At 43.3% G+C, this 24,679-nt stretch overlaps 1 protein-coding gene across 2 annotated transcripts; it reads right to left on the bottom strand.

Annotated features, from left to right (window-relative positions):
* Positions 1-9,912: 9,912 nt before the first annotated feature.
* plk3 (polo-like kinase 3) lies at positions 9,913-20,736 on the bottom strand. 2 transcript variants are annotated; one of them, XM_079529828.1, is made up of 15 exons: positions 20,363-20,736; positions 18,974-19,081; positions 18,697-18,813; positions 18,379-18,508; positions 17,820-17,907; positions 17,051-17,146; positions 16,541-16,739; positions 16,194-16,320; positions 15,806-15,918; positions 14,241-14,361; positions 13,942-14,025; positions 13,319-13,481; positions 12,902-13,031; positions 12,518-12,628; positions 9,913-11,945 (listed from the first exon to the last, which is right to left on the bottom strand). In XM_079529828.1, the coding sequence occupies exons 1-15, from the start codon at positions 20,600-20,602 to the stop codon at positions 11,748-11,750; spliced, it is 2,025 nt and encodes a 674-aa protein (XP_079385954.1). In that variant the 5' UTR covers positions 20,603-20,736; the 3' UTR covers positions 9,913-11,747. The 2 variants fall into 2 exon arrangements, with proteins under 2 accessions (XP_079385954.1, XP_079385953.1); XM_079529827.1 differs by having other exon boundaries at positions 15,806-15,921.
* Between the last annotated feature and the right edge of the window lie 3,943 nt (positions 20,737-24,679).

Consider the following 24,679-nt stretch of genomic DNA (forward strand, 5'->3'; position numbering starts at 1 on the left):
ACGATTTGTGAGATTTTTGAACAGAATCTGGAGGAGTAATATCAAAAAATGTGTTTTACAAAAGTCGGCCTCCTGGTGGCGCTATAAAAGGCAGATGCGGAAAATGCAGGTGAAAGGTTTGTCCTCGGCCTCTGGGGAGTGTGCATGCAACATTTCACGCAGATCGGTGCAGTTTTAGGTAAAAATGTGAAAAGCTGCCTCATGGTGGCGCTATAACAGGCCGTTCTGGAAAATGTGGGGCAGAGGTTCATCGTTGGCATCCAGGGAGTGTGTGTGCAAAGTTTGGCATCGACCGGGTTAACGGTGCCGGAGATTAGCTGTTCACAGACGGACGGAAGGACGGAAGGACGGAAGGAAGGACGGACACACACACGGACGGAGTGCAAAACATACTCTCTCCCCATGCCTTCGGCCTGGTGGAGACAAAAAGAATAAAATATGCTGTATCACAGTATTGGCACCTTATCCTGGTTAATTGCCTGTGTCAGTTCGTTCATATAACTTGCGTGTGGAGAGGGAAAGTAAAGGCCACGTTTGCGCGTGAAAATGCGCGAAAATGCGCGTGCATGATGCGTGTGCACGCGCATTTTTGCGCATCCCCTACTAGACGCTCAGCCCCTGCGAGTGTAAAGTACTTCCCGCGGGCCTGCCTCCTCCGCGTCATCAGTGCCCAGACCCGAGGCGGGGTTGGCGAAAGGGCCTTTCTGTGTGGAGTTTGCATGTTCTCCCCGTGGTAGGTAGGTGAGGGTAGGTACCCTCACAAAAAACATGCAGTAATCCTGGTCTCTAAACTGCCTCCCCCTGGCCAGCCAGGGTGCCTGATGGAGGGGAAAGGAACTGGTTGGAATAACGTGTTCCTTTCACGCTCTACTGTACGTCCAACCAGGGAAACTCCCCCTGTCAGGTGTAAAGGAGCAACTTGGACACTCAGGCATGAAGCAAGCATGAGTTCAAGTCCGTTGCTCTCCCCATGTCCCCCATACATGGGGACTAGGTTGGCGGAGGGTGTGTAGAGCCCAGGATCACATTAGATAATTGACACAGGGGTGAAAAATGGGTTACAAAATCGTGGGATAAAAATGTAATTCAAAAAGAGCTACAGGGTTACAAGAGCTCCTCCTTATGCAATTTCACACAATGTTATAGAGCGTCGCAGTCCCGCCCCCTACCATGGACCAGGAAATGATTCTCCGTTCATTTTCCTCATAGACATTTCAGAAAGTATTTATTTAAAGACGTTTACGCCGCGGACAAAGCCAACTCGAGTCGACTCGTGACAAATCATGACAACAAACAATTTTTTTTGGGCCGAACCAATAATTAGAAAGAAGAAAAAAACGGCAGGTTACAACACTTTTTTGTTGTTTTTCTTCTTTGTAATTATTTGTTTGGTCCAAAATATTGTTTGTGTTGTCATGAGTTGTCACGACTCGAGTTGGCTTTGTCCGCGGCGTAACCGTCTTTAAATAAATACTTTCTGAAATGTCTATGGGAAAAATGCATTGGGATTCATTTCCTGGTCCATGGTAGGGGGCGGGACTGCGACGCTCTATTGAGGAAAAACATTGCGGCTATGACACGTGAGATGTGACAGTCAAGCAAGGAAACTAAATTAAGTATATGCATCACATGAAATATGCTCCCTTACACTGGCTGACATATGACAACTACTGGACATTTTATGGGCGCCAATCCCACGTGGGAAAGGGGACATGTCCCCCCAAAACGTCACATTCGTCCACCCATGAGTTATTTAGGAGTTATTTGGAATAATAAATAAATAAGAATGTGAGATGGAGGATGATGACTGATTTAAGCAGTCACACCTGGCCTGAGTCAAACTAGAACTGGACTCAGAGCTGGGTTTGGCTGCACACCGGTTGTGCATGGACTTGATCAAGGCACAACAGGATAAATCAGTCATCTCCACAAACACTCAGGAAGAGCCTCTGTCTAGTCGGTCACATTTGGCCAAATGTGACCGACTAGTCACTACCCAGGGCAAGGAAGGACACAAGACAGGGCAGCTTCCTTAAGTTTGTAGCTTTATTCCTCCAAGTCAAGGGAATAACAATTTGAAAGCATCACAATATTAGTTTACACAGGAGAGCAGATGGCTCTCCACTGTCCGGACAGAGGCTCTTCCTGAGTGTTTGTGGAGATGACTGATTTATCCTGTTGATCAAGTCCATGCACAACAGGTGTGCAGCCACACCCAGCTCTGAGTCCAGTTCTAGTTTGACTCAGGCCAGGTGTGACTGCTTAAATCAGTCATCCTCCATCTCACAAAGAATTAAAAAAAAAAAAAGTTTTAATAGCGGTTAAAAGATTTGCATGATCCGTGAAGATCAGCGATCAGAGAAGTACATATTGTAATGACTGGTGGTTTGAAGATTGGCAGGAAGAGAGATGTTAACTTCTTGATATAGAAGAGGTCCCGCACACTCAGACATGTCATTTTGTCTGTCCTGATGAAGGTCTAAGCGAGTGTCTGACAGTGTGCGGGACCTCTTTGCCTTTCAAAGATACCCTTTTCATTATATAGGGCATATAATGAAAAGGGTATCTTTGAAAGGCAAAGAGGTCCTATGCACCATCCTTTTGAGTTGTGCATCGGCCTTTTGCTATAAACTTCTTGATATAGGAAACTTCTTTTATTACAGTAAATGGCACTAACAAAGCTCAACAACAGGAGGGGCACCCACCATAACCACCACGTTCACCTGTCAAAAGTTAGAAAACTCACTAGTGAATTCTCAAACTCACTGAAACTGCTTGTGAGTTTGTTACCTCGCTGATTCCTCAAATTCACTGTAACTGTGTACATAAAACAGCGCCCTGACATATCATACCGCCGTCATTCCCTGCTCCAGGTTGTCCCAAACATGGCTTCCCAGCAGTCTCCTCTCTCCAAGGAAGCATTGGTCCAGTTCAATGAATCAACTGACTCAGCGGGTTTGCCCAGCCAGCGACGGAGGGTTTCCATCTCTACCCGACGCAGCTCTCAGTCCAGAGATTATCAACCGTTTACAGTGAGCACAATGTTACAGCGTGCTCGGCACACGATTTATGTTTTACCTAAACATAACAACCATGGCTGCATTCACAGTGCTAACGACATCTAATAGTATATAGATTTTGTGGAATAAAACAAGGGTGACTGTCACTGGCGGAACAAATCAATACCGGGCCGTGGGGACAGACCGCACGACGGGGCCCCCGAACCGACCAACTGCGGGTCTTACAAGCCTCGGCCACTCTGCAGTTTTCTCTCACACAAATTCAAACCATTTGAGAGTTAACAGTTCAGCACCACACTTCAACTAATGAACTAGAACTAAATTGTTTATAAGAATTGGCACGGTGGCCAAACAGTTCCAAGTACAAGCGCTGCCACTATTTAAGCCAAGGGCATGAGCAGGGTAAGTGAACTTCAATTTAATAACATCACATTCTTTCAGGCAGTGACAGTAACAGTACTGTACTGTAGCCTACCTGTTAATGTTTTTTGGGCAGCTGTTGTTGATCATGATTTTACCAGCATGAGCCGGGTGGGACTGCCCATAAGTCAGACATCCCGTTAGTCAGACCTCCATGGCCGGTTAAGACTCACCCGTGGCTACGACATGCGTGGCCGGTTAAGACAAATGCGTGGCCGGTTAAGACTCATGCATGGCCGGTTAAGACTCATGCGTGGCCGGTTAAGACTCATGCGTGGCCGGTTAAGACTCATGCGTGGCCGGTTAAGACCCATACGTGGCCGGTTAAGACTCATGCGTGGCCGGTTAAGACTCATGCGTGGCCGTTTAAGACTGAGATGAACAATGAATATACAATGAACTACTCACCTAATGCCGCAGAGGTTCCATGTTTAACATACTTCCAAAGTGTGTACATTCATTGTTTCAGTCACAGATGCATGGTTTTCATATCGTAAATATATTCACTTTGGCTAAAAGCTTGTGTTTAATCCCTGTATGGGTACTTGTTTACTAGGGTTAGACAAGTGGGCGACAAGGGGGCGGAAAGATACCGTGAGCGGCAGGAGTCGCTTCCTGGATTTTAAACAGCTGGTGGATGGAAATGAAGCTCCACCCACGCTGCAACTTGTAGCGTCGGCAAAGCGTTTCCGGTTTTCTGGCCGACGCTGCAAGTTGCAGCGTGGGTGGAGATTCATTTCCATTTACGAAAATATGCATTTCCGTGTGTAGTGGCACTCCGTCTAAATGTTCTTTAAAATGTACCACTTGGTGGAGTAGACCTCATGAAAACACAAAACAGTAGTCGCACGCAAACGACAAGACAAAAATAACTTTTCTTAAAAAGGTTTTACTGAGAAAAAACACCAAAAGTTACAGAGTCCAATGTATGGTCAAAAAACTGTGTTGCTTCCTTCTATGTCTGACTCCAACTGACTACAAGACTGTGACATCAAACAGAAATACACACAGGTGCCTCAAACTGGTCCAAATTGGCTCCCATTAACACCAAAGGACAATTAGGTCACACTCAGGTCAGGTCAGCTAGACCTTTTTAAACACACATGACACTCATATAACCAGCATAGCCTTTTAACCTTTTTTAACCAAACAAATTATTAATCTTAATCATGAATTCACTTAAACATAAAAACATTGACAATTGGCACCTACACCGTGTGTCACGTCACACCTCCATATATGGTCATGCCTCGTGACATCACGCCCCAATATATGGTCACGCCTCGTAACATCACGCCACCATCTCCCTATATGGAGCTGACATGTTTTGACATTCCATATGTTGATCCTTCCCCACCCGTCCTTCTTCTTCGATGTCTCCCTTTTGACTGATACCTGTCCATTCAAACTCTAGACGGGCCCGTCCCAAAGTTATTAGTGTAGCCGCGCCCGGCAGCCGGCGAAAACTAGAGTTCTCAACAGGCCAGAAGCTTAATGTCTGGCCCACCTGGGTCCTCATCAAACCCTGTACACTCAAGACACTGCCCTGCTGCCACCCTTAGATATCTATATGGACCTGACCTGACATTCCTTATGTTGATCTGACCTCATCAAACCCTGTACACTCAAGACAAGCTCCATATATGGCCAGTACAGAATTAATTCCATATGTTGATCTGCTATTTATTATTAATAAAGGGTATACGCGTGACATCACTGCCTAGTGGCAAAAACCTACTTTCTGGCCTCACTTTGGCAAACTCACTAGTGAATTCTCAAACTCACTGAAACTGCTTGTGAGTTTGTTACCTCGCTGATTCCTCAAATTCACTGTAACTGTGTACATAAAACATAATAGTCTGTTGCTCAGTGTAAACAGCACCCTGACATATCATACCGCCGTCATTCCCTGCTCCAGGTTGTCCCAAACATGGCTGCCCAGCAGTCTCCTCTCTCCAAGGAAGCATTGGTCCAGTTCAATGAATCAACTGACTCAGCGGGTTTGCCCAGCCAGCGACGGAGGGCTTCCATCTCTACCCGACGCAGCTCTCAGTCCAGAGATTATCAACCGTTTACAGTGAGCACAATGTTACAGCGTGCTCGGCACACAATTTATGTTTTACCTAAACACTTTATGCATGCATGTGCATATACCCTCTACACAGAGATTATGTAATGCACATTGATACCCATGTGACTGCTTGCTCTTAATTACAAAACAGTTTTAGTTGCAGCAACTTTAGGTTTACTGAGCCAATTCAACAAAATAACAATAAATCAACAGCACCCACGTTACTCACTATACCTCTGAGGGCTTTGCCCACAGTGCAGACATCCACTACAGGGGCTCTGTCACTGTCAGCAGCTAACTAACGTCCTCCTTGGTGCGACAACAGTCCTCTGTTCTCAGCAAGAGGTTCTCCCTTGGAGGTTGGCTGCCTGCTGGAAGGACCAGTTTCTCAGGCCTCCTCCTTCACCAGGTCTGTATGTATTAAGCAATAGTTGAAACAGAATGTGTTGTCTCTCATGGGAATTAGCCTTGTGTAGTTGGGAAAATGGTTAAATTATGATTTCCCACTTTCTACGTTTCTGTCCAACAGCCTCCACTACAGAAACTGGAAAACACCTATCGGACCGAACCAGAACAACAGTGTCGGTTTAAAACATCCCGAGTCCAGGAACTAATCCAAGCTGTACTGGAGAGTCACCTGGATGGAGCCCAGTATAATGACTCCTGCAGCCACCTTGGACCGCTCTTGGCAGACATGTTGAAGGGTATGTTGTTCGGAAACATCATCGTGTGATGCAGTGTTCACACTGGCAGATACAAAAGAGAAAGACACAATGCTACTGCACACAGCATCATTTGTATAATGGTAGCCTGTATCAATTTGTACCAGTGTGAATGCAGCATAATGAGCAGTACTGTAGAAGAGTGGTAGGAAGAGACATGACAACTTCTCAATATAGGAAACTCTTTTTACCGCAGCTTGCACTATAAAAGTGTCTCCAACAATGTTCAACCCAACCATCACCCAGGATTCCGCAACAAAGGCCACATAACTTATATAACATAACATAACATTTGTCACCAATAGTACACAGACAGCGAACATGAATCACAACAAACAAAAATCACTTCTTATCTCAAACAGTCAACACAGCAAGCCCAACTGGCACACCCAACTGCCGGCCCTCCCATCAGGCAGAACAGGCAGTTGCCTAGGGCATCATGAGGGGAGGGGGGGCATCCACCAAGCAAAAAACAAACAAACACAGTGCTTTAGAACACAAGGGGACCATGGTCATTTTTCAAGGGGAATCATGAAGAATTCTGCCTAGGGCACCAAATTGCTCAGGGCCGGCACTGCACCCAAGGATGGTATCCTACAAAGCCCCCACCTCTAGCTTATAGTTTATTAGCAGTAGCACATTGTTAATATAAAATACAAACATCAATACAAACATCAAAAGAAAATAAGTTATTGCGCTACAAAAGGAAGAAGCCAATATGCTTATTTGGAATCTTTTCCATAATGGAAGAGGTCATTAAATAACATACATTAGAGTTAAATAAGAACAATACAAATTAGCTGCCTTACAAAGAGACCAGCAGTGCAATAAAGAAGTGAAAACACAAAAGCACAGAAAAAGAAAGTCAAACAAATGAGTTAGAATTACATATCAGAACTAAATCTACAGTGTCTTCACTTTAGATTGAAATAATATAATCAGGTCAATGTAGAAACCTCATATATGGGTATACACGCGTGGCATTGTCAAGGTGATCCGTATGCAGTTGGCTGGCATCATCATCATGACACGCATCCAGTACAACCCAAAGAGGTTTAGAGCTAGCTAGCAGCATTTGCTACGCTCCTCACGACAGGATATTTGGCCTTACAACCCAGATATCCTCAGCGATGTCTGGCCTTACAAGCCAGACACCGTTGTGTCAGAGATTTCGGCATCTCGGTTAAGTTCTCACCACTGCAGCGGGTTCTAACCCAGACAACCAGCACTAGTTCGAGCTATTTTATAAGCATAAAGGGGGTTTAACTGTCCCCAGTAACCAGAGCACCCAACACAAAGCCCTGGAGGTGTCTCCTTCACTTACCAGGCACTGTATTGGGACAGGGCGTCAGCGTTCCCATGGAGACGGCCCACCCGGAGCCGGAGGCACACCTCAAAATCATAATCCTGGAGTGTCTTATGCCACCGGGTCAGGCTGGCCAGCTGTCACTCTGGCTCTCAGGAGCCCAGGAGCCAGGTCAGAGAGGCGCAGAGACTGCCTGGAGCAGGAATCGTTGACCTTGTTTTCAGTGACATTTCAATGGCCGTGCACACATTGTACAAATGTCTTACTGCACAACCACACCCATCTGGGTGAAACACCTGTTTTTTAGGAAGTTGCACAGTCTACTCTAGGCAGTGCTTGCTTAGTCAGATTGTTGAACATGACAGGGTGGCAGCCACTTAGCAACCATTTATGGAAACTCAGTGTCTTGACACTTCAGGGATTGAACCCTTGTGACTCCCTCCTGAGCCACACAGTAAAAACATTACTATAAATATCAGATGACATATCTTCTAAATCTAAATGAAATGGTGCCGTGCCGTGCAGGCTCTCATGAAGGACTAATGTATTTGATCATGTTCTACAGTAGATTTGATCAGTCCCAATCTGTCTGATTGATGGATCCTAACATAGTACTTTCTTCATTTCACAGGTAAAGTAAAAGAGATCACCCCACCCAGATACAAACTGGTGTGCCAGGTTGTGATTGGTCAGAGAAAGAACCAAGGTGTACGAGTGGCCAGTAGCTGTCTCTGGGATGATCAGCTTGACAACGTTTCTGTGGCCGAGTTCCAGAACCACTCACTCTATGCTGTCGCTATTGTTCACAGGGTGTATTTCGAGTGAGAAAGTGTTATAATGGCTTCTATGGCCTCCAAGCGAACCCATTAGCCAGTGACGTGTCAATTTAATATATTAGATTCCAAGAGTATGAGATTACTTAGCGTTGGAAAGAGAAAATCGGATCATTTTTTAACGAAAGCTGTGATTAAGTCATGTGGCCAACATGGTGCCATTTAGCATTAGCAGGAAGATGACATTTCATGGCTCATTATCTGGGTTAAGTGATTCATGCAGTGTACAGTACTGTACAGTACAGTACAGTACAGTAGAGCAGGGGTTCTCAACCCGTGGGTCGCGACCCCTCGGGGGGGTCGCCAAATTATTTTAGGGGGTCCCCAAATTATATTAAAAAAAAAAGCAGACCTACAAGCTCGTAGCGCGCCACTCGGTGGCGCGCTATGAACTTGTAGATCTGCTATTTTTCAATAGCTAAATTATAACAATGCTTAAAACACCAAAAGGGGTTCCCGCCCAAAATGGTTTAAGGTTATTGTAGCAGTCAATTTATATTGGGGGTCGGGAGGGGGCGGGGCGGGGGTCCCGAGACGTTGCCAAAGCATTTCCGGGGGTCCCCGGCCAAAAACTTTGAGAACCCCTACAGTAGAGGTATGTCAAATCATGCCAAGGAGTGTTCATGGACAGACGAGAAGAGAAGTCAAATCATGGGTTAGTCCTTGGGGTGTGTGGGAACCAATAATTCAAGAGATTCACAAGTAGCAATATATTTTTATGGCCTAATGTCTTGATGCATTGAGCATCCATTTTTCATACGAGTCCTTGGTTGAAAAATAAGCAATCATGTTCGAAGTACAGTGAATTTAAAAAGTCTACAATTCCTCTTAATTTTGTTTAATCTGTGCACTGCAGTACAAGTTCATGGGAGAATGTGTAATAAGTGCCATTTCAAATTACCATACACATGCAGTATGTTGTATGCTTTAAAGGAGAATTCCATGCTAGAATGCTTTCTTACCTTTCTTTGTAGTAGTTACGTTCCCACCAAAGAGGTCCAGGTGTTTTTTTTGTGCAAAATCTCCTTATTGGCTATTTCCCCTACCATAAGCCCTCAATGAATTGCATTGAATGGGGCGTTATGCTAATTTGCTTATTTCCATCTAAATAAGTAGTAAAGTGTGCCGCTTGGGATATTATTTACATTATGAATAGAGGATATATACAAAAAAATAATTTTGAGCGATGGAAATAAGCGAATTAGCACAACATCCCATAGCCCCATTCAATTCATTTAGGGCTTATGGTTGGGGAAAGCCAATAAGGAGGTTTTGGACAAAATAACACCTGGACCTCTTTGGTGGGGACGTAACTACTACAAATTAAGGTAAGAAAGCCTTCCAGCATGGAATTCTCCTTTAACTTGACCTTTTAACCGGCATATCAAAATGCTTCCCATCTACTACAGATAAGGGGTTATGGGCAGATTAACAGAAATGCATGGTAACAGTACTGTAGGCAAGACAAATCCTGTCAGTGTGCAGAAATAAAACATGATGCAAGTGTGGCAATGCATTTCAGAGAAAGAAGCATATCAAATTGTTTCTTTTAAATAAACTTTATTCTTAACTTTTCCCAAATACAGTACATAAAAAAGGTGAGCGGAATTGAACATTATCCTCATGTCAAGACACTAACATTTACACATTAATAAATAAAAAATAACCACGTATAAATAAAAATAAATAAACAAGGACATTATGTGCCAAAAAAATAAAGATTCTTCTGAACTGGCAGATGGCTTTCACAATGTTGGATTTTTGAAAACAATACCTGTACATGTGTATAATACTTGCATTCAGGATCACAGTTTTTAAGGATACAACTCTGTGCAGAGAAAGCAATGTAAACCAATGAGGAATACAGTACAACGGAGTACAATTTGTTTTCTTTTATCCACACTAGATATTAATCAGCTAAATATTTAGTATACCAGTTTTATTCAAAGCTTATACCAGGTAGTGAGACTGTAGTGCCATTAGACACATTTTAAACGCAACTCTAGGTAAAAAGTAGATCCCACTCGCAGAGCCCCATCTATGATCCCGTTAGTATCTGGTTCAACATTCAGAAAAGGGCTGTTATTGCACCATAGACATCCCTCAGAAAGGCACTTTATCCTCCTCTCCTCTCTCCTTGAACTCCAACCAACCGTTTTCTAGTTTACCGAGCGCAGTCCTTTTCAAGTGCGGCACACGCGCATAAAACAAAAACAAAAAAAGAATCAAAGCCTTTTGGTATCTATATATTATTAAAAACTAATAAAAGAGCAACACGTGGATGTAAAAATTAGTACAGCTGTACAAAGGAAAATACAAAAAAAATAATAATAGTGCAAGATTGTGGTGCCCCAAAGCCCCTGCGTTATGCCGTGTAACCATCAGTGAAGTTTGTTTCTCGTTTAAAAGAAAATAATACACTTGATGTTGAGAGCATGACTTTCAAAAGCTGCTTCTTAAACATCAGAATCAAAATTAAGGCCAGGTTTATTTTGTGTGCGTGACTGTGAGGTCAAGACCGTAGTGTGATCCTGTAGATGTAATAAACAATAACTGGCTCATACATAAAAGAAATAAAACTGTTTTGAACGTGTGCACCATATTCCAAAGAGGCCCGAAACCAGCCTCGGGTAGGAGGGTCTCGCTCTTTGATCAGAAACTGATTTACCAAAAGCAGTTATTTTTTTACGAGATAATCATCATTCCAATACAAGTCAATGGCCTAACGGTGATCTTACAGTCCAAGATACTTTTGAACAACACAGCTTAAAAGCATTGCGGCTTTAGGATCAACTTTGTCCCATTCGCTGGCAAAGGAACAAAGATCATTTCACTGTCCAGGTGCCTTTGGGAAGCCATGCCTGGTGTTGCGGGCTCCCAGGGCGAGCATAAAGCAGCAGGCTGGTTGGTTGGTTGGTGGCATTAAGGGATCCAGCCAAGAAGCAGTGGTCCGAGTGAGTGAGGAAAGTCAGTCAGTAGTTTGGGTAGTCCGTTAGATATCTGCCTGTGAGGCATCCATCAGACTTTGGCCAAAGAAGCCTGTTGCATGTCCTGCAGTACAGAGCAGTCATCAATGCCACCCAGGTAGATGACTTTCGAGGCATTAGCTGGATAGGCACAAACCCTTGATGCAGCAACCACCCGACTGGTTTATGTCAACCAAGACAGGTCTTCTAGCTTATAGCCATCAACCCGATAAGCAGCTGCCTCAAAGGCATCAGTTTACAGAGGACCCAATAAGAAAAAAAGGTTCCATGTCCCTTGAGGCACCTGCCAAGGAGAAAGCCTGCCTTCAGGGTCGTTAACCAGTCTTGGTCATCTCCAAGGTTATGGGTGGGTGGGCCTGCCGGTGAGGCACGGCGCCCCTGCACCCTCTCAGGCATCGGCGTGGTGCTGCAGCAGCTGCACCACGTACCGGAGGCGGTGCCGGAGCTCTGCGGAGCAGCCCAGCTCCGTCAGCATGCTGAGGAGGTACGTGTAGGAGACGCGATCGCGGCTGATGTAGGTGAGCAGGTAGGAGCCGTCGGACGCCTTGGACAGGATGACCTTGGTGTGGTCCGTGTAGAAGTTCACCTGAAAATGACGGAAATGGTGAATAAACAGTGTTCAAATTCAAATATCACAATTTTAACAAATCTATCAATATTATGATATTTTGGGAATGACAGTTGGTGCCTTTACAAAATGTATGCAATAAAATCGATAATCAGTAATGCCTATATAGTAATGTCTATATAACAAAATGGTTAAAGTTAAAAATAGAACAATCAGGTAACTAGGTTTAGAAGTTCACCAGTTTAGCCTTTAAAAGCAGGACAAAAACACTTGTGCCTCAGAGTCATCATGATATTAAAAATCCACAATCCCAGATTATGTCTTAACGATATGTATCGATACATTGCCCAGCCCTAGATTTTGTGAATACAATTGTATTGTTGACTGTTGAAGATGAGGGTCTAATCGGTACTAGGGCCAGTTGTGTCTAAAGTTGAATGAGAGACACACACATGCAGGCACATTTGGTAAAGCCTGAAAACAAGCCCTTGTGTCAACTAGCGACTGACGTCTTGTGAACTCGTACAGCTGCCATTTTCCCCACACGCAATAAAGTACACAGAACAACCCAACGTGTGCAGGACATCTACCTGCAGGGTGGCGTTGTTGAAGAGCATGACCAGAGCATGGTCCGTCTTCACCCACTGGAGCAGCAGAGGAGGAGCCTGAGCAGCCTCCTCGTCACATTGCAGATCTCCACCCTGACAGAAAACAAGACATTTATGGAACATTAGAGCCAATACGATCATCAATCTCTTCCCCCAGATATTACCTATGACGCCAAATGTCAACACTCATATTCTAGCTAGTTAAAAAAAAAAAAGGGGGGAAAAAAAACACATTAACTTTAAAAGCCCAATTCAAAATGTGTCAATCAGGAGGTTAATTGTGTACTCTGTACCCAGGCTCAGAAGAGTCCTTTAAAACAAACATCTGGCATGCTAAAGAGTGAAAATATCTGATCCGTGTCATACCTCCATAAGGTTCTGCTCCATATAGTTTGCCATGAGCACTACAATTTGTTTCTGGCTGTGGAGCTGCTCGGGCAAAGAGCTGGCCTGGAAAGTGAAATGTTTGTTGTTGGTCAAGCAGTAGTGGATCGTCCTGTTGGGAAAGGCAGAAAGGAAAGAAAGAGTATACCATTAGTGAAAAAGATAAATACGTGTGTTGGGAGTAATCACTCAACTTGAAAAACCAGAATGTCCTCTACAAACAAACCCGATCAATACAAGCAGCCGTAAGCTATTCTTTTTTATAACACTCTTTGTCTAATGCTTCATGCTTTCAGGGGAGACTTGGATAATCATTCTTAGTCCCACAAAAAGAGCAGCAGATGCAGGTGTATACATGCAAAACAGATACATGTTAAGAGTTTGTTAAAGGGCTCTTACTTGCGCTGGTTACAGAGACTAAGGTGCGTGCCCTCGTTGAAAAGCACGCCAACACTGTGGTTGGACAGCTGGTACCCGAAACCATATTTGTTGGAGTAATCAACCCATTTAGTCACCCACAAAAAGGACTGTGGTCTAGCCAGACAGGGAGGGTTTCTGGTTGCTAAGGAGGAGAGAAAAGAAAGTTAAATGTTAGATTTTAATAAATGTCATATGAGGAGGGAGGGAGGGGGGTAGGCAGGGGCATTTGGAGTTAGAATATCTGCTGAGGCATATTTGCGGTTATTTGCTAAAATGATTGAAAGGCTGAGGTAAGGAAAAGCTTTGGGTGATGAAACCAAAATGATCCATGTAATGCATATCTCTGTGTCAGAAGAAATAAGCAGTGTGAATTAGGCATATCCACAATTTGGCTAGTGTTGATGCTAATAGATGATCATCCATCTTTGGGGGCGTAATCTACCTGAGATTTAATTGTATCATTAAAATTAATCAATTAAAAACAAACAACCATGTCATTTCTCATTATAATAGTGCTGCCGTTTGCATGTGGAGTCTTTCCAGTGCTGTAGCTCTGCGAAGCTAAAGTGAGTGTTGCGCTGCTGCCTGGGAAGCTAACCTACCTGATGGCATGGCAGCCAGACAGCTGTTGAGAACCTTCATGGCTGATTCCGCAACAGCTGCAGGGGTCAGCACATCCTCGCACGCTGCAGGAAAGAAAGTGCGGGAAGGGGAGGAAACATTAGACTTGATATACTTCATAATGCGATTTGTTTAAGCTGTAGATCGGCTATTGTCAGTGCGCGACACCGGCATACAATTTAAGTATAAATCCTGGTTAAGATGTTCATATTACAAAAAAAACATTCCAATACAAGGACAGCTGACAGGCCAGTGTGAACGGAGCATAACTTGAACCTACGTTCAGAGCTGCTGGCCACAGTGCCCTTGAAAGAACGCGAGATCGACTTCCTGGATTCCTCTTCAGCAGGCGTAGGTTCCAGAGGCACAGAGCTGACCAGCTGACCGATAGGGGATGGAGTCTGGACAGACAAGACAGAAACAGTATTTAGATTTTATACTTTTTATGATGAACACTCACATGGTAATGTGTTTGAAGTCATGCAATTACCACATATGCGTTTAAAATACACATGTCAAAGGTTCATTCTTTTCTCATGTCAAGCCTAGGGGTACAATAAGTCCTCCTCCACTTAACATGTCACAAAAAGCTGTTATTACCATTCTGCATTTAGAATTTTACGTTAAAGAATTTATCATGGAAAACCTGTTTTGGAAGCCCATGGTTATTTCTATGCAAATGTGCTCCCAAGGAAACAACCTAATGCACTTGTGGCTAATGACTTGGGCAGTTACAGAGTAAATATATGGTGCACTGCTTACATGTAGCCATTTTTAGAACATGCTCAATGTCTGGCCAATAGTCAAAAGGGCAAATAATGTAGTTTGAATTGGAATCACGCAGGCTCTATAAATAGTTAACTTGACCAGGGCGATTAAAGGATTCGCCAGCTGCTGTTCTGCAGCAATGGGTCAAACTATTTGCTACCTGCCGGCGCTTGCTTGCTTACTTATCCCCGTAGACTGACAAGTGGCGAATATTGGTTAAACATTTAAGGCTGCTTCAATACTTCGTCCATTCATTTATGTAACAATTTTGACATGTTGCTTGTTTCAAGTTCATTCTTACGCCTACAATGACATGCCAAAAATAAGGATGCCAGGTTTCAAGTGGCTAATTCTGAATGCAGTGAATCACTTCTCTCCATCTTCTACAACAGAAGTATTCTGCCTCTCCAAATTTTACCCGTCAACAACGGGCTTTATAGAACGGAAACATGGCATAGATCCACTGAATTGCAGCGTCAAGTAACCAAGGTGTACATTCAAAATATTTTCTGGTGAACTATAAATATGCCTGACAGGATGCTTGCCTTCTAGCTGTTGAGTATATAACTTAGAATCATGTCTATTTTTACACATCATACGCATCTACATAGTTTATCAACAGCTTCAGTGGAATTACTACCCCGCCTTAGTGAAACACAACCAAAGCCGTTAACGGACGCTTGCACGCAACACTTTGAAGTAGGTCTTTCGTTTACATAATGGAAATCATACAAAGAAGACGTATCTTAGCAGTGGGGGCGGGTGCAAATTCAATTGAACTAAAGATAAGCCATCACGATATGTGGACTCTCTTGTGCTGGAATCCATCTATCCGTCCATTTATTTTGCATACATGATGTTGCCTACTTCTTTGATTAGTTGAATAATCTCAAATTATTCAATTTAGGAAATTCGAATTAATTCATTAGAATGGACTAAATCAACTAGTCTTATCAACAACTTAAACCCCATTTTATACTTTGTCTTTAGTCCGATTAACTGTTGCTGATATTTAGTCACTTTCCTGATAGCTGGGGAGTTTTATTTCTTTACAGAAGCAGGGAGAAAACACTGTACCTCATTAGATCCCACTGTCTTGTAACTGATCTGTCGACTGATGGAACATTTGACGATGCCAGAGACCAGTTTAGAAATATCTTTCTCATCCTTCTCTTCACATGGGCTCTTATCTGCTGAAGAAAAGAAAGTACATGTTAAATATGGTTCTTATCTAAAGATGTCTACAACAGTTTACATTTCTTCGGTTAAAGACAGAGGCATTTCTGAGTAAATTCCAAAACAAAGAGGACAATTCCAAACCATAGAGGACAATCTGTAAACTGTTGCATCTACGGTTGTGTGCAAATCTGCATAAAATAATAATGCCTCTCCATTATACGTACATGTGTGTGTGTGTGAGAGATTTCAAAGTGTGTGACATCCAAGGGGTGGCCTTGCTGCTTACCTTTGGATTTCTTCTTGCCAAAGAGGCTCTTGGCCATTTTGGTGAAGAACTTCTTGGCAGGGCTGGGCGGATGCAGCTCTGGAACTGTCACACAGCTACTGGGAGGCAGCTTGTCAGGAGTGAAACCCTGAGAGCCAGGGAGAAAATAGAGCGGCGGAGAACAGTCGTTTAGGATGGGGCACGGTTGGTGCAAGATTCTCATTTCAATGCCGTTCCTGGAAGTCAGCCGAGACTGAACAAAATGATCCAGGCCAAATTCCATATGTGAGCCAATTAAAGTGAGTAAGTAAAAGTAAGTAAAGTAAGTAAAAGTAAAGTAATTAAGATTACACATAAAAAAGGCATACTTTGATGAAGAACTCATGGTTGAGAATTTGGTCCAGGTTGAGTCTATCACTGGGGTTCTTCTGGAGGATGGCAGAGATTAGTTTCTGGGCAGTATGGGAAATGGTGGAAGGCAGGTTGTACCGAACCTCCTTAATACATTTATAAGTCTCCTTCAGGTCCAGGGTCTCAAAGGGAGGGTTGCCACACATCAGCGTGTACCTGGTCACAAGAACAAACATTTGTAAGTCAGCTACAGTACCACGAGTTTAATAAATGTAGTTTTTTGGATAAATACATGTCGCATGCATTCAACCCCAGATTAAATTGATAGTGAAATGAACTCATTATGCAATAAAACATACTTTTCTTCATAAAGATTTAAATAAACGACATCCAGTCAGATCGAGACTTGGGTCATGGTTCAGACACAGAAAAGCAAATATTTAAACGCATGAGGGCACAGCAAATAATTGGATTCGATTTAGTGGGGCTGTGTGCCATCGTGTAAAACTGAAAGTAGGTGAACTCACATCACACAGCCGAGGGACCAGACATCAGACTCTGTGCCGTGACCTTGTCTGTTGAGCACCTCGGGGGCCAGGTAGTTGGGGGTTCCACAAATTGTTCTGTGATGAAAAATAAATAAAAAGTACAGGATATTCGATGTAGTGCTGCAACCGTCGATTAGCTTCTTAGAGATTATTCTACAGATTACTTCTTCAGTCAATTTAATTATTGAGTAACACTTTTTATAATAAAACAAATGTATATACTGTTAACAACTAATCAATGTGGGGTTGAAAAAATGCTTATTCTAGTCTAAGTGCCAATGAGGCAACATTATACATTTGAAGATGACAAAGGAGGTGAGCCCAAGCCTAGTCACCACAACCATCTATACAACTTCAGTAATACAAGCTACTGTATCGCCTCCAGCACTTCATTCAACCCTTGGGAACCGGTTGTGCTAGGTACTTTGGAATTACATTATACCTATATTACATATATGAATGTTGAAGGTGATTAATGACTGACATAATGTTAAAACCATTCCAAAATGTTGCATGAAGCCATTGATTTAATACTTACAAGTTGAAATAATCTATTATACAAACAATGCATTATTTGAACAATGTAAACTATATCAGTTCTGATGTGCATCTTTTCTTTCTAGCAGTATAATAATAAATCATAAACCTGATTCGTGAAGAGAATGTAGATATGTCTATTTAAACATTGTTCCATATACAGAATAACTAGTATTCAATATTATTTATTACAAGAAGAAAATGGCCTCACTTTTTCCTCAGCTCGACTGTCTCCAGCTTGGCAGCAAGGCCAAAGTCTCCCAACCGTAGGTCCATGTTCTCGTTGACAAAGAAGTTGCCTGAAAGAAACAAAGGCGTTTGCTCAGTCAGCAGTCCGTACACCACAGTTGCACATACCAAAAGGCAAAGTGGATTCCTCACATGCCACTGTTGAGGAATTTGCATGAATGACATATCACAACAATGCAACGCTCAACATTAACACAAGGAAAACAGCTAAAAGAATTCAACGATGACAGATGCATTCATTGGTCAAACAGGTCGGTGGACACGTCAAATAGACTTGTTAACTGTGCACTCTTAACCTCGAAAACCCTATGCTTAGTTGACCCAGGGCCATATACTAGGTACACTCCTTTTTTACTGACCAATACAACAGAATAATTTTATATCATAAAGCTGACAAGTCACTGACAAGTCACTGACCAAGTCACCACATTGCAATTCATTGTGAACTTGTACATTGTGATCTTTTGCCAAAAGCTCAGCCCAGAACAGAGATGCTAGGGGTTCATGTGTTACACACATACCTAGTTTGAGGTCTCTGTGCAGGATTCCTCTGTTGTGGAGGTATTTCAGGCCCGATATGATTTGTCTGAGATAGTAGCGCACCTCTGGCTCCGTCAATGTGTGCCGTGCCTTCCAAATGTGTGCCAGGGACTGCAGAAGAGACAGGACAATGAGTGTACAGTCTAGCCTGGGGCTGTACAAAGCCGTGATAAATGTAGCAACTTGGCCGATAGGCGAGGACATAAATTCAAAAGGGAGATGTGCTCTGTTTATCTGACTGCACCACTGCAGAGTATACATACAGTAGCGAGCTTTAAACACACACATCGTAGTCTCACCTTGCGACTGCAGAGCTCAAGGAATATGTAGATGTTATCTTGGTCTTCGAAGTAATGGGAGAATTTTACCACGTGCTTGTGTGACAGGGTTTTGTGGAGCTCTATCTCATTTGTGATCTGTTGGGACAAAATGACAGTGCAACTGAAGCAATCGACAACTACCGTAAAATCCAGAGGATGAACTGGTGTTGTTATGTTGGGAGGGGGGCAGATAGTTAGGAGAGGATGACCTGGTGTCGTTATGTTGGGAGGGGAGCAGATAGTTAGGTTTGTATACCTTGTCCCTTTGATGCGGCTTCGACACCCTGCTCTGTGGAATCACCTTAACGGCATACATTTTGTTGGTGGCCTGGTCTGTCATCTCATAGCATCGTGCAAAGCCACCCTTTGGAGAGATAAAAAAGAAGCAGACATTGTCACATTAACATTCAAGACAGGTCGGTTATGGTGGCTGTGGGTCGTAAAGCAGCAACAGCAATCGATCATTGGTCTCGGTGGCAAAAGCCTCAGATCCTTCGATCAATAGCTGTGCTATGGCCAAAATGATTCAACAACAATGGCATAGACTACTACAGTCTGTTCTGCTAGGCTGGCAGGGAGAAGAAGGGGCTTCACATAATGGGAAACGATCCATCCAAGGCATCTGATCCAAAGACCTACTGGAAATACTTCATCAATTCATTCAGTAAATCAGTAATCAGTGGCCATCTAGATTCAATCTACATAATTCATTGGCGATTTGAGTGACCAAAATCCTATGTCCTCATGGGGGGCTCAAAATGAGCTTCCATATAAGAGGACAATTGATCTACAGCTTGCGTTTATTCGAGAATGTGATCAAAGAATTCAGCTTGTCGGCCTGAGGGATGAGGCAGACTGAGCTACTGCATTCATTAACCGTGAAATTGACAAGACGCTCAGCTATGCGGCAGGCAGCAGGAGAAAAGGAGAGAGAAAGGGACTTGGCTGCACGCCTAAAAGCAGCGTTTGGATGACGTGCAACACGTTGATGTACAACCACTCCTCTCCATTCATATAAATACAATTTCACACACAAAAAAGGAGTCGTCGTCGAAGGAGTCAAATCGTGTCCCAATGAAAGCTCGTGGATGTTCAAGTCGCGAATTGGACAAATTTAGTGGCTGTCCTTGGAACAAATATTCGTCACCCACACAATAGTGACACTTGATTGCCTGGTGAATAATGTTGAGCAGCACACACAAAAGGTGTGTGCGGACACACCTTGATTCATTCATCAATGACGCGCTCGACTCAATCAACCACGAGGCCATTACTTATCTTTTTTTAAAACCCCAAAAAATAGATGTACAAGCTCACAAGGAGTCGCATCGCGCCCCCCTGTGAGCTTGTAGATCTGCCATTTTCGAGACACTCGTACGACGGAGACAGAGACACACTCGTATGACGGAGGCTGTATTCCAGCATAAGACATTCAATCTATTGGGAGTCGGAAGATGTTTTTTTCCACCCCCAGTTGTCGCATCAAGGAATGCTGTCACCGCTAACAATTCTACAAGAAGCGACGCCGATCATCAGCTGTCGTCTCACCAAACGTGTGCGAAGCGCCGCCAAATCGCCAATACGAATATAGATCCCCCAATATGTGACTGTCGTGTGATGATCAAATCATAATATGAATGAATACCTTTCCCAAAAGCTTTCCTTTGCTGTATGATCGCCCCGTCTTGGCGTCGGTCACCACCTGGGCGACCTCCGGTTTGATTTGTTCGGGTTTGGTAGCCCGGTTGGTCTTCACGGCGGCTTGCGGCGCTCCTCCAGCGCCGCCGCCGCCGACACGAGCCTCCGAACAAGGCTTGAATAAATCCGCATTCATCGTGTGGCAGGACAGACGCTGGGCCGCGGTGAAACAACCCCCGGTATCCATTTGAGCAACAAAAGCAGCCGGTTAATTCACAGTTTATAATATGATGCGTCCTCCTCCTCTTCCTCGGCGGTAGCCCGGTGCAGTGGGTGATAATACAGTCCACGCACGGTACCCAGATTGCTTTCGTGTAGCGACTAGCGAGAATCGGGAAGGAGCGCTGCTCCCACAGCTATATACACGCGCGTCACGGACGGGGGCGGGACCAGACCGCGGGTGGGTGGGCTGCTGGGGGGAGAAACTCCACATGATCTGCCCAGGCATGTTCTCAATCATAGATCGGTGTTTATTATGGCTGCTGCCTTGCTTTGAGTGAAAATGTGAATGAAACGGCTTTATGAAAAGCAAACACGTTGATAATTGTTAATTTCGTCATGCTTTGATGGGGGGGAGAGCCGGGTGACACATCATGCATGCACAACAAGTCTAATCAATATTTCCATGCATCAATTACAACGGAGAAGGGGAATGGTTTCCATTTGTATGGATTTAACACTCAATTTGTAAACCGCGGGCATACATTTTTATTCATTTCATTGCATAATAAATTGGTTGTCACGACTGTAGTAATTTATTCTGCCACTGCAGGGCTGCAGGGTTTGCTGCAGATAAAAACAGGAGTCACTGTGGCCTAAAGTAGCCTATAGGCCTATTAACCTCTAGGACTCCCTCAACGTTTTGAGGCCAGCATTTCTATTTCCATCACCAAGCCAAACATTTGAGGATCCTTCCCACTTAAAGGACTACTTCACCACGTTTCAAAATACCACAATTTATTGTCTCCGCCAGGCCGAAGGCATGGGGGGAGAGTATGTTTTGCACTCCGTCCGTGTGTGTGTGTGTTTGTGTCCGTCTGTCACCAGCGAACCCGGTAGGCCTATATGCCAAATTTTGCACACACACTACCTGGATGCCAACGATGAACCTCTGCCCCAAATTTTCCAGAACGGCCTGTTATAGCGCCACCAGGAGGCCGACTTTTGAAAAACACTTTTTTTTTTACATTATTCCTCCAGATTCTGTCCAAAAATCCCGCAAATCGTTACACACTATCTCTAGTCATGTGTTCAAGACGGATCTGTTCGATATTTCAGATTCCATCCTAATTGGCTAACATTGGCTTTCAAAGTTTGCAGGATTGGCCCGTTTTGAACAAAAAGCCTCAAATTATGAACGGAGCGTGCAATTTACGTGAAATCTTTCACAGACTTTACTACTAGGCTGAGGATTATATCCCACCCCTTTCACATTGGCCTGTTATAGCGCCACCAACAGGTGGATTTTTGCAAAACACATTTTTGGAACAAAAACGGAGCGTGCAATTTACCTGAAATCTTTCACGGACTTTCCTGACCTGCCCTGGTGGAGACCTGTGCCCCGAGGGGGGACACTCAGTCCGTGTCTCATAGGAGGGCTGTGTTAAAACAAGATTTAGGCTATAAATATATATATATATTTGTATTATCGTGAGAATGATGGCTTCCATTATCGCATTGCAACTTTTCAGGAATAGAAAGCCTGCAGATTCTAGCTTGGAATCCCCATCAATGATGGAGGTGGATGGGTTTCTTATTCTGAACTGCCCACAGCCCTCCTATGACACACTATGAGTAGGTTTTTGTAACATTAGTGAGGACCAATTATATGAAGATAGGTTGAAAAGTGGTGAAGTGGTCCTTTAAAAGTGTCAGCTGAATTAATTTGACTTTCCATTTTTTGAAGTTTGAAATGGAGCAATAAAGAGAATAGCCTGTTAATATTAGAATATAAATTGGAATTTGGACCTATTAGTATTTTTCCGAGCTTAGTTTAGGACTCACTATAGGCTATTATTAATTTATTATGGTAATAGGCCTATATAAGTATTGTTCATGTTTTGCATAGTATTGTATTACCTATTTGTCTATCATTAATTGTTTCGATGAATTGAGTACCCCAACGGAAATAACATATACACCATAGGCTTTCTTGGGATTAAATCATTTTAGCATTGTTTGTATTGTATTTTACTGTGCCTTTTTCTGCATAGGGCCTACTCCTAATAAAGTATTCAATAATGGGAAGGGGGAAAAAAAGTTAAGTCTAAATACAAAACAAGGTTGCCACCTGGTGGAGAAAATAAGACTCGTCTTTTATCTTTTTGTATGTTGTGGTAATGATTTAAAAGCACACATTTGATTGTAGTTTACATCACCCAACAACCACAACCGTCGTTAAGACTAACAATATCAACAGCTCTGATGCCACACCAGGCTGTGGCATCAGAGCCTATGGGCCCTGTGGAAATGACTCAAACGAGGGCCTCGGGAGGTTAGCGCCACATCAAGATTTTGTTGGATTAAGTGAGTTATCATACTAATTAAGACAATTATATTAATACAATAATTTGTGTACACACACACACACACACACACACGCACGCACGCACGCACGCACGCACGCACGCACACACTTCAAACCTCATATTACACTTCATATAACAATATGAATGTATTCAACCTCTGTTATTTGTCCATTTGTGTGACATAAAATAAGTACCATGCTTTATCCTCGGGATGGCGCTCCATTGAAGTGACATGAACTTGAAATAACTGGACTGAATGAGAACAGCAGTTGATACTGTACATTGCTTTAATACAATGAATTTAAAATGTACCTTCGCATTCATATTCATATTTTAAAGAAACAATGTAGAGTCCGATATTATATTATATTCCTATAGTACACTTTTTGTCCATGTTTGACTTCCCATGTTACTTTATGCATGTGGGGTGTGGTGTCTCCATGTCATCTATTCTAAACTGTGACCACAGACAATCACACTTATTATTCTTGTCAACAGGTGTGATATTCAGAGCTGCAACATCCATGTACTGCATGAATGTTGTATTAGTAGAGAATAAATTCTCTTTTCTGTTATAGTGTGTTCAATTATATGTTATAGTGGAAAATGTCTCGGCCAATACTTCTGCAGGGAGTTAGAGGGCTCTGATAATAGAACAACCTTGAAGACCCTAACAGGAGCCCTCGTACAAGGTTTCTTCGACTATGCATGCACCTCTTGGTACCACAGCACCGTAGGCCCTTAAAACAAGGGTCCAGACTTCCCAAAACAAACTGGTCAGGCTACTACTGGGCCTCACCACCCGAACCCACCTCACCCCTGCCCATTTTGACAGGCTGGAATGGCTTAGGGCTGACGACAGAGTACAGCATCTTGCAATGGGTCTGGTCCACAAGATTCGATACACCACCAGGATACCCATGTACCTGTCTAAAATACTTCCTTAACTACTTTAACCCTACTCACATCATCTATTTGAAAATAACCGATCAACAAGTTCACAGGATGGGTAAAATGAAGGACAAATTTCACCAATGTTTAGCCTATATAAATGGCAAATGGTGCATTTATATAGCGCCTTTATCTTTATCCAAGGCGCTTTACATAGATTGTGCATTATTCACCCATTCATACACCGATGGCAGAGGAAAGCATGCAAGGCTGTTCATCGGGAGCAATTGGGGGTTCAGTCTTGCTCAAGGACACTTCGACACTAACTCTGGGGGAGCCCGGGATCGAACTGGGAACCTTCCGGTTCCCAACTCGCAACTCTAGTACCCCTGAGCCACTGCCGTCCTGTACAGTATACACACACACACACACACACTTCCCTGTTGTGTATTTTCTGATGGCTTGTTGTTGACTTCATCCTACCTGAAACCTACCAGTATATACAGTACAGGTATAGCTGAATTGACAACATAAATGAGAAGTTGATTGTGTTCATAATTAGGTTAGATCTGCTATTTCTGAGAAATGGTATGAAATTATTAAATGCATGACATGTTCTGGCCCACTTTGATTATTATGGGTACCATTTCTTTGTATGTTGAAGTTATGGTTTTTATCTGCCCTGTGCAATGTTTGTTTACAAAGCTTAAAAGGCAAACTTTGTATGTGTTCCAATGTCAAAAACACTTTTATTTGTGTGACAATTAATCAAGTAAAAGGCCATGACAGCCGTAGCATCAGTGCCTGAACATCCTGACTGGGATGGCCAATAGGGGAGACACCAA

The sequence above is a fragment of the Electrona antarctica genome (genome assembly GCF_951216825.1).
Source record: "Electrona antarctica genome assembly, chromosome: 19".
Classification (NCBI taxonomy): domain Eukaryota; kingdom Metazoa; phylum Chordata; class Actinopteri; order Myctophiformes; family Myctophidae; genus Electrona; species Electrona antarctica.

What these genes read in the sequence shown, in the direction of transcription:
- plk3 (XM_079529827.1), bottom strand. Translation starts at nt 20,602, where the DNA reads ATGGATACCGGGGGTTGTTTCACCGCGGCCCAGCGTCTGTCCTGCCAC. An exon ending in AGTCTCTGTAACCAGCGCAA is followed by an intron (nt 13,032 to 13,318) that starts GTAAGAGCCCTT and finishes CTTTCCCAACAG; the next exon opens with GACGATCCACTACTGCTTGA. An exon ending in TCAACAACGCCACCCTGCAG is followed by an intron (nt 11,946 to 12,517) that starts GTAGATGTCCTG and finishes CGTCATTTTCAG; the next exon opens with GTGAACTTCTACACGGACCA.